The 12,728-nt window shown below is 40.3% G+C and overlaps 1 protein-coding gene across 6 annotated transcripts in view; it reads left to right on the forward strand.

Moving 5' to 3' along the window:
* ptprsb (protein tyrosine phosphatase receptor type Sb) overlaps positions 1-12,728 on the forward strand; it is a 92,842-nt gene that overhangs the window by 29,527 nt on the left and 50,587 nt on the right. For all 6 annotated transcript variants that reach the window (XM_078791603.1, XM_078791604.1, XM_058069090.2 and 3 more), the window contains exon 4: positions 2,100-2,241. In XM_078791603.1, the coding sequence (XP_078647729.1) occupies positions 2,100-2,241 (142 nt within the window). The remainder of the gene's footprint in view (positions 1-2,099; positions 2,242-12,728) is intronic.

Below are 12,728 nucleotides of genomic sequence, written 5' to 3' on the forward strand. Positions count from 1 at the left end.
GGTCATATATCTCCTCTCGTTTCATATTATCTACATACTGTATTGTATATAACTCTGGGAAAACTGTTGATTTTGTTAATACTTGGGTTGTTTATATTGTTTATTTTTCTATATTGTGTATTTTGTACTGCTTAACTGATTCTGTACTCTTGCTGCTGTGCAATGCAAATTTCCCCACTGAGGGACGAATAAAAGCATATCTTATCTTATCTTATCTTATATTTAGATAATATGTTGCTTTTTTGGGGGCAGCGGTCACTTCTGGTCATGTGATGGCAACAGGGCGGTGATCGTTTTCAGAAAGTAATGTTTTGCTTGTACATAGCAACCCCAGGACGATGTTATCAGATTTTCCCACCTTTTTCAAAAAAGCCATTTTCAAAAAATAACATTTGTGGATTTAAGACTGCAATGATGAAATAATTCCCGTGTGGACAAGCTCTTAGTTGTCTGAAGAAGGACAACATGACATCAGCTATAAGAAGTTGAGTTACATCCCTGCAGATCTCTATACTCCTCAAAGCAGCAGCTTTCTATATATACAACAGTGGCATCGAAGCAGGAGTTGAAAAGATTCAGAAATACATTTCCATCCCACATATAGAAAACAGTTAATCTGTCAGTTATTAATTTTCATCATTGTTGAAGGAAAAGTTGTCAAATGTCCATCCCTAGTTGAAAATAGTGCGGTTATATACTACAGTGTTGATCTTTTTGTATGATTCTCATGCAAACACATTTCATGACATGTCTACAGTACAGTATTATTATGTGAGATGTGAGCGTGTGGATGAGGGGTGGGGGTGGGGGGTTTATAGTCAGTTGCTTGGGGGACTGAACAGATGCAGAAGATCACAGGTCAAATTTATGGTGGGCTTCATGCACCAGTGAGCAACTTCCATTTGAATGAAGCTTTATCTTGTTCTTTGTGTACGCTTTTAAGACTCATGGCCGACGCTTGTCTGTAAAGTCATATTCTAATTCATGAAGTAACATTCAATTCCTAACAGTGAGCCCACGACGGTAAGTACAATACACTGGGGTGTCTTTGCAAGACAAAACACTTCCCTGCAGGTACGTATCTTAATGGGGGGGGGGGGGGGGGGGCAAGTCACTGGAATTAATAGAACATAGAATTTACGGAGCAATTTTAATTTTAGTATTTGTAAAGCTAACAGTGATGATTTAGAAACAGTGGATCCTTGGTAACAGCAAATCTAAATCTGAATTTGACCTAAAAATCAAAAACTTCAAATACACACACACACACACATTTCTGTGAAATAAAATAATATAGTACTAAGGGGTCATCTTATTAAAAATGACCATCTGCTGGTGTAGACACATTCACACAATCATGACTGGCTGATTTATCAGAATCTGTGCCCATATCGCTGGTCAAGATACGGCTCAAATCTCTATGGTTTGATGCACAACGCTTCCTCAAACACTCCTAAATTTTCTTCTACTTCAAAATAGTCTCCAATTACCGAAGAACAGTGTGAAATGTCAGAAAATGGCTCTCGTTCCTCGTTCTGCTGTGCCTCCATGGCTGGAGTGATTGCCAAAAGATTTCCAGGTGCCAAGATGGTGGCGGTTCAGAAACTCACTAGTGGGGTGTGTCAGAATCTTCATTTCAACTCCTATCTCAAGGTTTATTCATTTATCTATGACAGCAGCATGACAAACATGTTTTATTATCTGAGTACTTTTTTTTATTGTTATTTTTTGGTGATACTTGCAGACATTTGAAGCATTTATATAATACATGCATAATCAGATTATATCAATGTCAGGAACACAACTTGTCCAATGTTTTTAAGAATTTTTTTATTATATTACATTATTTAATGGACTGTTTTTGGCTTTACCGATCTTTGTTAATTGACTGGGCAGATGGTTTAACATAATGTGGTGTTCAAATATGGCTCGTTGCCTTACAACGGTTACAAATTTGACCCATTGAAGATATCAATTGAAAATCTGAATAAATGAAATGAATATGTTTGACTTCCGAGGGTCCACTGTAACTGTTTATTCTTGCAAATGCATTCATCCACTTGGCTGTGACTAATGTGTCTTTTCTCATGGCTGTTCAGACCATCGAGTTCGATGAAGGCGCAGGCGCCGTGCTGAGGATCCAACCTCTCAGAGCACCTCGAGATGAGAACATCTATGAGTGCGTGGCACGCAACAGCGAAGGAGAGCTGTCAGTCACTGCAAAGCTGGCCATTATCAGAGGTGAGACAAAGGAACACGTGGCTCTCCGTGCTTCTTCATTCTTATTACTCGTGTCCTGCACCTGGCTCCAGCTGTATAGAGCTGGGCCAAAGCTCAGCCTTCCGCTGTGGGCCTCTCTTTTTAGAGTCGAGAGCTTGCTGCATCCCAGCATGCCCCAATCACTTCTCATCCTGGCCGGAGCACTGGTTAATCACTGGTTCACAGTCTCCTCGGAGGAACACAATGTGGTTCTCCAACACGCTATGAACTTGACTTGCAGCTGTGAGCACTGGCCAGCTGCCCAGCGCAGCGGCAAAGCACAAAGAAATAGAGGAACGGCTGCCCCAGTGGCTTGAGTCCATGAAGAAAAATCAGGGGATTAGACTTGGGCCTGGCAGACAACTCGTATCTGCCGGCAGGAAATTGAGGAAGTGGAGGGAGGGGAGGGCGAGGGAAGGTGAAACACAGTTGCTAGAGGGTGAAGAAACGGGTGGTGGCACGAGTCAAGTGAAACAAAAGAGACAAAATGGGATGTCAGAGGAAAGGAGCAGAAGAAGGTAAAGAGAATGGAGGAGTTGGCTCTGCTGAGTGATGAACAGAAGGTCGGCCAGACCATCCCTTGCCCATCTGTTAACACGACGCCATCATCTCTGTACACAGCAGCGATCTAAAAGTCATTGCTGCGTGAACTGTACCTGGGGGTGGGGGCAAGCCACTTGGTGCGTGTGCATCGCATGGCCTTGTTTCTGTTTGTGCAAACTTTTATCTGAATGAATATTTCCCATCATGACATCTTTGATTTGATTCCTCCTAATCAGCTGCACTGTGCAGTGAATAGAAGAGAGGATTGTGAGGGATGTCAACAAAATTTAACTTCAAATAGAGTTGGATCTTTACAAACAAAGTTATTGAGCTCAAATATTATGGAATATATAATATTGTGGAATATTAAATAACTTTGGGCTTTGAGTGTATGCTGACTGTGTTTAGTCCCTTCTTATTATGGTAGTTTTGGTGGCCTAATTTGCAAGCCACTCTATTATTCAATATTGACTGATTGTACAGTAGAAATGGGCAAAACAATGAGAAAATAGAAGGTATATATGCCCATGTATTGTTAGTTCTCATGTATAGCACCGACACATCAATATACGTTTTTCTGCCTTTATTTTAACAACAGTCATAACAAAATGGTCTTCAAAGACAAGATACAATGTCGGGGAACCATGGTGCTTTGAAGTTAGGGAAGACTTTGTCCATGTTTGTCCACATGAGCAAGGAGGTGCACATGGCACTCCTTTGGAAGGCCTGTTCCAAATTAAGGATACTAAAACATATTAAAAACTTAGCCTTTGAAAAACTTAAAAAATATATATTGTTGTCTTAGTTTGCATTGGTGTAGAACTGTACTGTATCAAAGAGGAAAAAAGGTAACCAAAACATCTGATTCACGGTCTGATTCAATGAAATTCAACATTTTCTACACCGCTTGTCCTCACAAGGCATCATGAGGATGATGGAGCCTATCCCAACTGTCTTCGAACGACAGGCGGGGTACACCCTGGACCGGTCGCCAGCCAATCACAGGGCACATATAGACAAACAACCATTCACACTCACATTCATACCTATGGACAATTTAGGTTGGATTCATCTGAAAGTCTAAATAATCCATTACGATTGGTTGGCGACCAGTCCAGGGTGTTTCCCACCTCTTATCTGAAGTCAGCTGGGATAGGCTCCAGCATGCATTCGCGACCCATGTGAGGATAAGCGGCATAGAATATGGATGTATGAATAACAACACTGGTCTACAAATTTGGGGATTTTTTTTATTGAAGATATTCAATGATATTGGTTTACATCAAAATCTCATTTGTTTATACAATAGATTTTTGCTTAGCCTCCAATATTTATATTTTTCAAATATTAAATTAGCATTTCTTTATCTGTCAAGAAATATTTTAAGGCATCAGGTGAATAAATTTCTTATGAAAACCAAGCTAAAGTATCACTTAAAACATACAAAGTTTTTTTAATTGGTTATCTGAACAATGCTTTTTGGCTTGTGTCTTATAGTCAGCAGTAGGATTACTTCTCCATACGTCCACAGTTCAATGAAAATAAATTTAGATGGGACTGCAAAAATCTGAATTGACCTGAATGCAGCCAAGGTCCTTGTAGAACTTCATGAGCTTTACCACCAGCTGCTTATAGTAGTTTCTAAGAAACTTTCTTTACATGCATGCAGTTTGTCCACTTCCAAGAGAAACATTTTTGGAAATAAAAACATAATATATTATGGCAAAACTCTAGACATATCAAAATGAATGTATTGGAATGTGCAGTTTGGTCATTGGTTGCTTGTAGACACACAGTACCTTCTGATGAACTACTGTTTTTATATTGTTTTGCCTTATTTTGCATACATTTCCCATTTTGATCTTGGGAACTATAGCCAATCTGCACTTCTGCCTTACTTTTTCTTTATTAGAGACCTAAACCTAAATTGTCCTTTTTTTCCCGGAAGTATTTTGCTTGTAGACCAACGCTGAAGAACACCACTGCAAACTACAACTGCAATAATACAATGTTAATTGTCTCTGACTATGTCAATGAAAAGTATTATTATCTAAATATAGGTAGAATTGTTGATTAATTTGCTGTATTTGTAAATGATTTACTTCATTAAGTAGCCATTGGGTGTATGCTGTAAAGCAATTTGTTTGTTTAAAGGAAATACAATACAACAATTAAATCAGCATTAAGGTAATGTTCATCTTGTAGTTCATTATGGGATGTTGTGAACCCGTTTGTTGAATGGGTTTGAACAGCTCTTTTAGATAAACACCTTGATTAATTTAGTTAACAACATGTTCTTCTACAAGGCACTTGTGATTTTAAATACAACAATACTGTGTGGAAGAATCTCAGCCTGACCTTCACTCACATTGTTTTTTAATACAAAAGCTTAATGGCTGAGATGTCACTTTAAAGGGCATGATATGATAATCATTTAAACATGGGGTTAGTTTAGCACACTTTGGGACATAGTGTTGCCCATTTAAACACAGCGTAGATCGATAGATATACAGCTTGGATAGTGGTATAGATTTCATATTCAGTGGAACTTAGGTTGATGTCAGCACTCTGTTGCAGAAGGTCCCACAAAACAAAACATTCAGTAACTGAATAAATTTTTCCCTTAACAAATAATGTTACGCTCCGGTCACCCAAGGTTACACTTTTACATGCAGGAAACAATTCAAAATGCAAATAAATGAATAAATAAATGTGTTATTTCTTGAATTCAATAGTGTTTCTCACCTTCTTCGTCAAAGTGGTGGCACCCAAAACCTAGTGTGGCCCCATTTTAGGTTATTTTGCAGAAGAAATTCGAATTTTGGCGTAACTGTGTTAGTTAGCAAAGAACTATAGAGTCAACGCCTGATGACGTCATAGACGGGCGACAGAGCAATGTTTCTGTTTTGGTTTGTTAGCAATGACATTCTGTGGTCATATTTTACCATATTCTATCTATATTTAGATAATAATACTTTTCATTGACATAGTCAGAGACATTTAACATTGTATTATTGCAGTTGTAGGTTGCAGTGGTGTTGGGCGGGTACTCGGCTTCCTCAGCGTTGGTCTACAAGCAAAATACTTCCGGAAAAAAAGAGCAATTTAGGTTTAGGTTTCTAATAAAGAAAAAATAAGACAGAAGTGCAGATTGGCTATAGTTCCCAAGATCAAAATAGGAAATGTATGCAAAAAAAGGACACAGTAGTTTTACAGAAGGTACTGTGTGTCTACAGGCAACCAAACTGAACATTCCAATACATTCATTTTGATATGTCTAGAGTTTTGCCAGAAAATTATGTTTTTATTTCCAGAAATCTTTCTCTTGGAAGTGCATGCATGTAAAGAAAGTTTCTTAGAAACTACTACAAGCAGCTGGTGGTAAACCTCAGGAAGTCCTACAAGGACTACCAGGACATGTACGTACATAAACTGAAGCAAAAATTCAATTTGGACATAAACCAAAAAATACACTAACCAAGGGTATGCTAACTGAGGTTCCACTGTATAGTGAAAATGACTGGAAACACCTCACTTTGAAGTGTCATCATTTAGTGTAAGCAACGTTGTTATCGGGCACTTCTTGTGAAATATCAAACAAAATCAGTTCACTTGAGAAAATGGTTGCAAATATGCTTTCCATTAGTGACCAAACCCTTCCACTTGTATGAAAAAAGTCTTTTTGTCCACTGATGGGCTCCATGCCATGATTGTGCATAATGGTTGGCCGACACTAATAGCAGCTGCTGTGGTTCTTGTGGTGGCTCACAGGATGTGGCTCACTGCTCTATAGGGTTGCTAATGGATGGCGATGTGGCAGTTTATGATCACCGAGATCTTCTTTTTTTTTTTTTTTTTTTTACCTTTCATGTTCTATTATCCACCCTTCTACTTTATTTCACTTACTTTTCACGACTGGCTCAGGCTTCTGTAGCCCAGAGCGCCATTGGTTTCTAATTTCTCCTCCTCTTGTTTTATTCATTTTTTCATTTTCACAGTCATCTATCCTGCCTGACCTCACCGTCTGTCTAAACTCTCCCACCTCCTTGCCCCTCTTCCATGTGCAAACGGAGCACTTCTATGCACACTGCAGTCGTGCCGTTGAGCCTTCAGGAAAAGTGAATATCTGCAGTTCTGCATGTTGCAAAACCTCTGGTGGGCGAGAGGTCCTGCAGCAAAGTGCTTGTTTATTTGTGTGTGCATGTTGCACAACTGTAATGACTATGTGTGCAAATGCATGCGCATTAACTCCTTCGGTTATGACTGTGTGTTGTGCATATTTGTGTTTGGTTGGTTTGCGCAAAGTAATCCTGATTATACTCACCTCCCAGTGTCCCATTTTTGGCGAACGGGAGGCGGGGATGTGAGAGGAAGAGGGTGAGAGAGGGAGAGAAAGAGAGAAGGGAGGAGAGATGATCTGCCACCACCATAAACACCCTTCATATGACTAACGGACAGCCAGATCACATCGTCCCCCCCCCAACTTCCCCAGGCGTCTGCTGCACTGGCAGGCCGGCGGCTCAAACAGCAGAAAAAAAGAGAGTATCAACTCAGCCTGCAAGAGGATTACACTTTTTGAGTGGAGAAACTGGCTCTTTCATCACACACATGCCACGTTTTTACAGTTTTATATACCTCCTGCCTCCTCTTTCTTCTCCTTGCACTCCATTTGCCACGCTTGTTTGCATGGCAGCGTGTGACACGGCCATGTTTGATGTGTGTGTTACCTGCCTGATGAGAGCGGGGCTTGTAGATATAGAGGGGGACTTGCAGGCCTTATTTTGCACTGTGTAGCATTGTGATCTATTCTCATAAAGGGCCATTAGCATTTAAAGTGCTCCTCAGCCTTCCTGCAGTCTATTGGAGTCAAAGCATTAGAGCCTCTGAGGACTGCAGATTATTCCTGAATCAGGCGCCTTTTATTCAAGGCTTCTTTCATGCACGTGGCCGTTCCCTACACAAATGAACCAGAGGATGAATAGGCAACCTGTTTTTCAACCACAACATTTTTGTGTGTAAGAGAGCTGGAGAAACAAAGAGAAGCAGCACAGGAGAGAGAAGCTGGAGTCCTGTTTGTTTGTTTGCATCATTTGCATTACGTGCATGACTCTGCGTGTCTTCGCGGCCAGTTTGTGTGTGTGTGTGTGTGTGTGTGTGTAAAAATGAATTGCATATTTGCCCAAATTGGGTTGGTTTCACCGCCTTGTTTTTGGGCACCAGGCCTAGATGTCCTTCTGCAAACATAACCGGGCCAAAATGTACGTGCTCAACCTCTTGGTTGCCCACAAACACAAAGCTCCGGGGAACAATGCTGCTTGGCCTCTGCCAGCTTTCTCCTGAAAATGCTGTTGACACTCTCTGTGTTTATATACGCACTGCACATTTTTCCATATGCTGTCTTATCAATTTAACCAGGAGATGAAAAATAAGCTGTACTTTTTTTGCACTGCAGTGTTTGTGTCTGATAAATGATTCATTTGGTGAAAAGCGTGATCAAGGCCATGCCTGCAGTATCTATTTCAAGCTGCCGCTGACTCACCCAGGAGGCTGGCTCAATACCTGTAGCTCCCACCTCCCTCTTCTCTACAGCCAACTGTACTGTAGCATCCACTATCTGTACATGTATATCTGCAGGGCATGCATGTAGCTGCAATGTAAGCATGAATCTGCAGTATATACCCATCCATCTATAGATCTATCGATCTGGGAATTGTTTTTATTTCGAAACAATCCCATAGGAAAAGTATGGAAATTAAATTAAACTATCGCTATTATAAACCTTTATTAACAGTACACAAGTGTAAAGCAAAGTTAAATAGTACTAACCGAGCATAAAACTACACAGCCTTTGCTGATGGCGAGTCATGCTGTGTTGTTAACCATTCTTCATTTCAGAAAACAAATTAAAATTTCAGACAAAAACAGGCAAAATGTGTTTAAATTTCAGAAAACTCCTTAAAAAAAACTTCCTCATTTCAGAAAACACATTGACAAACGGTGACACAAATTACCATTGCAAAAACTGGAACGGGAAATGCAATAAAGCCCAAATTGACAGCTAGGTCAACTCATTTTTTGTTCATGACCGCAGGATCGTCGTTTCATGTTCTGGCAGAGCGATACTAATTAATCTAGTAGGAATATTGGCTGCACATGTCAACCCTGCTACTGGAGAGTAATTTCAAAGAATTGCAATTGTGTTGTTTCCAACAAATTATGGGTCATATGTGACACCCCAGGGAATAGAAAAAACAACACAGCAAAACAGAGAAACAATGTTTTCATGCAAACAGATTTGGTGTAACAACAAAGCTATACATATGTCAGTATGTCAGTACACCCTGGACTGGTGGCCAGCCAATCACAGGGCACATATAGACAAACAACCATTCACACTCACATTCATACCTATGGACAATTTGGAGTCGCCAATTAACCTAGCATGTTTTTGGTATGTGGGAGGAAACCCGGAAAAACCCATGCACGGGGAGAACATGCAAACTTCACACAGAGTTGCCTGAGGAATCAAACTCGGGTCTCCCAGCTGTGTGGCCTGTGTGACAACCACTTCTTCACCGTGCAGCCCAATGTCAGTATTTCATGTTTTTATTTTGTGCACTCATATGTTGAAAAGTGATGGATGTACCGTTATCGGCTTTCATTCCTTTCAGTCCGCACTTTGCTGCAATCACTTTCCATTTTATGTGATTGTAATTAGTTTTGTGTTTTGTTAATGTGTTTTCACAAATAATCATTTGTTTCGAGTTTCTGAAATGTTCATTTGTCTTCTGAAATGTCAGTGGTTTCCATTTTTTTTAAAGTGTTTTGCACTTCTGGGCCACCATACTAAACTCACTAAACTTTGTGATGTATTTCCAGATTTGGTTATTGGTGACTTATTGATTATTTTTATTGTATTTGTACTGAGCTACAAGGACAGAGGTGTGTGTGTGTGTGTGTGTGTGGTAGACATGAGCATTTGACTCATGTTGGCTTCTTTAGACAGCAAACTAGTGGAGACTCAACTGAAGAACACTCCAAGTAGTGCACCAAATTAATCAACAATCAATTCCAAACAAGGAGATTCTTAACAGTCAGCGAATCAATGAATCTATTATGCCCATCCCTGGTGCTCAGCTGTATGAAGTAATCCTTTAGGTGCTCACTCGGTCGAGATATGTGGAGGTATCATGCAACATAATTTATGTGACTTTTAGAGGGGAATTTTTCCTGAAAATCTGTGTCCGAATTGCACATCTTTGTGGAAATTGAATTTAAATGTTCCACAGCATTTGTGGTATTGGTAAAGACCTGCTCGGAATACAAACATGCACCCACACTGACCCCTCTGCAGTGGTGTGCGGTAATTAACAACCAGGGAGTCCATGCAGTCATAGCCGGCGGAATGATAAAAAGACAATTGGAGTTCTCTAAGGAGAAAGGTGAGATTGGGGGAGGACGAAGGGGTTCAAATGTAAGGCATAGCATATTCTTCACCTCGGGGAGCTCACATCCTGACCTGACTATCAATAGCCCTCCTCTGCTTCCTGTCCCCTCCTCCCTCTTTTGACAGTTCGGAAGGATCATTAGCGTTGATCTATCGTGGGATACATGGGAGAGGCGATCCTCTACGCCTGCATTTTTATAGTCATCTCGTATCTCTATGCAGGATTGCCTCGCTTCTGAGATTCCTTTAGTTGTGCCTAATAGTGTCATTTCTCCCTTCAAGCATCAGCCGCAGCTGCTTGATGTTCCTATCTAAATGTGGCTCTTCAAAGCTGATGAATGTTAAAGAAAAAAGAAAGATCCAATCACCATTGAGCCTCTCTGCCCCACAACAGTGGAAGCAGATGGCACCCGTCTGTCGTGTGTTTAGGTAGCAGGGGGCCTGGAGGTGGTGATCAGCCAAAGAAAACAAGCAAACCCTTGACATGGCCACGGTCTGCCTTTCGGATGGATTCCAAAGCTTACAACATTTCAGCGGCTTCTGTTGTCCTTCCGATCGTGAGGCTCCCGTAGGCTTGATTTATCAGGCAAGGAAATTGCCACTGGTAATTGCTTTTCGGCCGTCGGAAAGTGGAATATGTAATTATAGATGCAGGTATGGAGGAGGTGTCAGTGTGTGTGTGCAAGAGAGATAGTGGTTAAAAGTGTAAGGAGAGGAGGAAGCAGAGGACTGATGGCTGCTTGATTACGTGTCTGGCCATCTGGACGGCTGTCATCGAGATGCTTAATCCTATTTACTGGAGAGCCTCTTTGTGTATTTGTGTATTTGTGTCGATGTGAAAGTGGCAGAAACTGAACGCACATGAGTGGGTGTGTGTATCACATTCCGTAAGTCACTTTTTTGGCGAAGGCACAGCAGAACATAAACTATGGATGTCAAGTTGGAGTTGTCTTCTACTCATTTGGGTCTGGGTCCAGAAGGTACCAGTATGGGTCTGGATTTACGTTGTGGTTTAAGTGTCCCTTTCTACTTCAGTACCTATATCTCATTTTGTCGGTCTATTTACATGTTCAGTCGTCTCTTGTTTGAACATCACACCCTCGCTCTATTGTGGTTTTTCACAAAGTAATTAATGAGTAATGAAGTAATAAATGATTGTTTTGTGGTTGAATAAGGCCTGTTATTACTAAACATTAATCATATTTACGCAGATTGTACTTATTCTTAGCCTGAATCAAGACCTATCAAGCATAAATTAACTAAAATACTGTGAACTGTGAATGTAGTATTCTACAGTGGCCACTAAGTGTTGCTGTTCAGTGAAACAAGTGCCAAATGTGATGTGATGTTTCAATTATCTCACAACAGGCACAATAACATCATAATAAAAACAAAATAAGATGAAAAATAAATAAACAAATCAAGAATAAAGAAAATTAATCATTCAGTAATAAATAAATAAATATAATAATAATAATAAAACAGCAAATAATAAAAACTTAAGAAACCACATAGTTGGTGGGTCGACAAATTATTTTTTTCAGATTAAAATGAACAAAGCATTATTAGAGCCCTGTAGACATGACAAAACACGACTATAGTCACATTTATATTCTTTTTATTTACAACATATTGCGCAACTGCAGGGTCTTGAGACACATGCTAACTCGCAAACTAGAGAGCTAGCGACCTAAACGGTAGCCTTCAAGTTATTTCCTTTAAACTTAAATAGCCAAAAACTTACCACTTCCACACGGATAGGGAGGATAACTATTAACAGTTATTTAACCTTTAACATGAACATTAATCAAACGTAATAATTTTTTCTGGGTACATGATACCATACAGCATCCATATCAAACTTGCGCGGGCCGCACTAACATTAAACTTTCATATCAAGGCGGGGGCCTCAAACTAGTCTCCTGCGGGCCACATTTGGGCCAACGGCCACGTGTTTGAGACCCCTGGTTTAAGGGCTGCACGGTGGGGAGTGGTTGGCGTGCAGGCCACACAGCTAGGAGACCGGGTTCGATACCCACCTCAGGCGTCTCTGTGTGGAGTTTCATGGGTTTTCTCCGGGTACTCCAGTTTCGACTGTGATTGGCTGGCGACCAGTCCAGAGTGTACCTCGCCTCTTGACCGATGACAGCTGGGATAGGCTCCAGCATGCCCACAACCCTTGTGAGAATAAGTGGTAGAAAATGAATGAATGATCATTTAAGAGGAATCCATGAAAAGACAAACATAATATTGTGTACCAAATTGACTATTTTCAATTCTTTACAGTTTGAACATCACACCCTCGCTCTATTGTGGTTTTTCACAAAGTAATTAATGAGTAATGAAGTAATAAATGATTGTTTTGTGGTTGAATAAGGCCTGTTATTACTAAACATTAATCATATTTACGCAGATTGTACTTATTCTTAGCCTGAATCAAGACCTATCAAGCATAAATTAACTAAAATACTGTGAACTG

The sequence above is a fragment of the Doryrhamphus excisus genome, linkage group LG6 (assembly GCF_037039965.1).
Source record: "Doryrhamphus excisus strain RoL-2023G ecotype Guam linkage group LG6, RoL_Dexc_Guam_v1.1, whole genome shotgun sequence".
Taxonomy (NCBI): Eukaryota; Metazoa; Chordata; class Actinopteri; order Syngnathiformes; family Syngnathidae; genus Doryrhamphus; species Doryrhamphus excisus.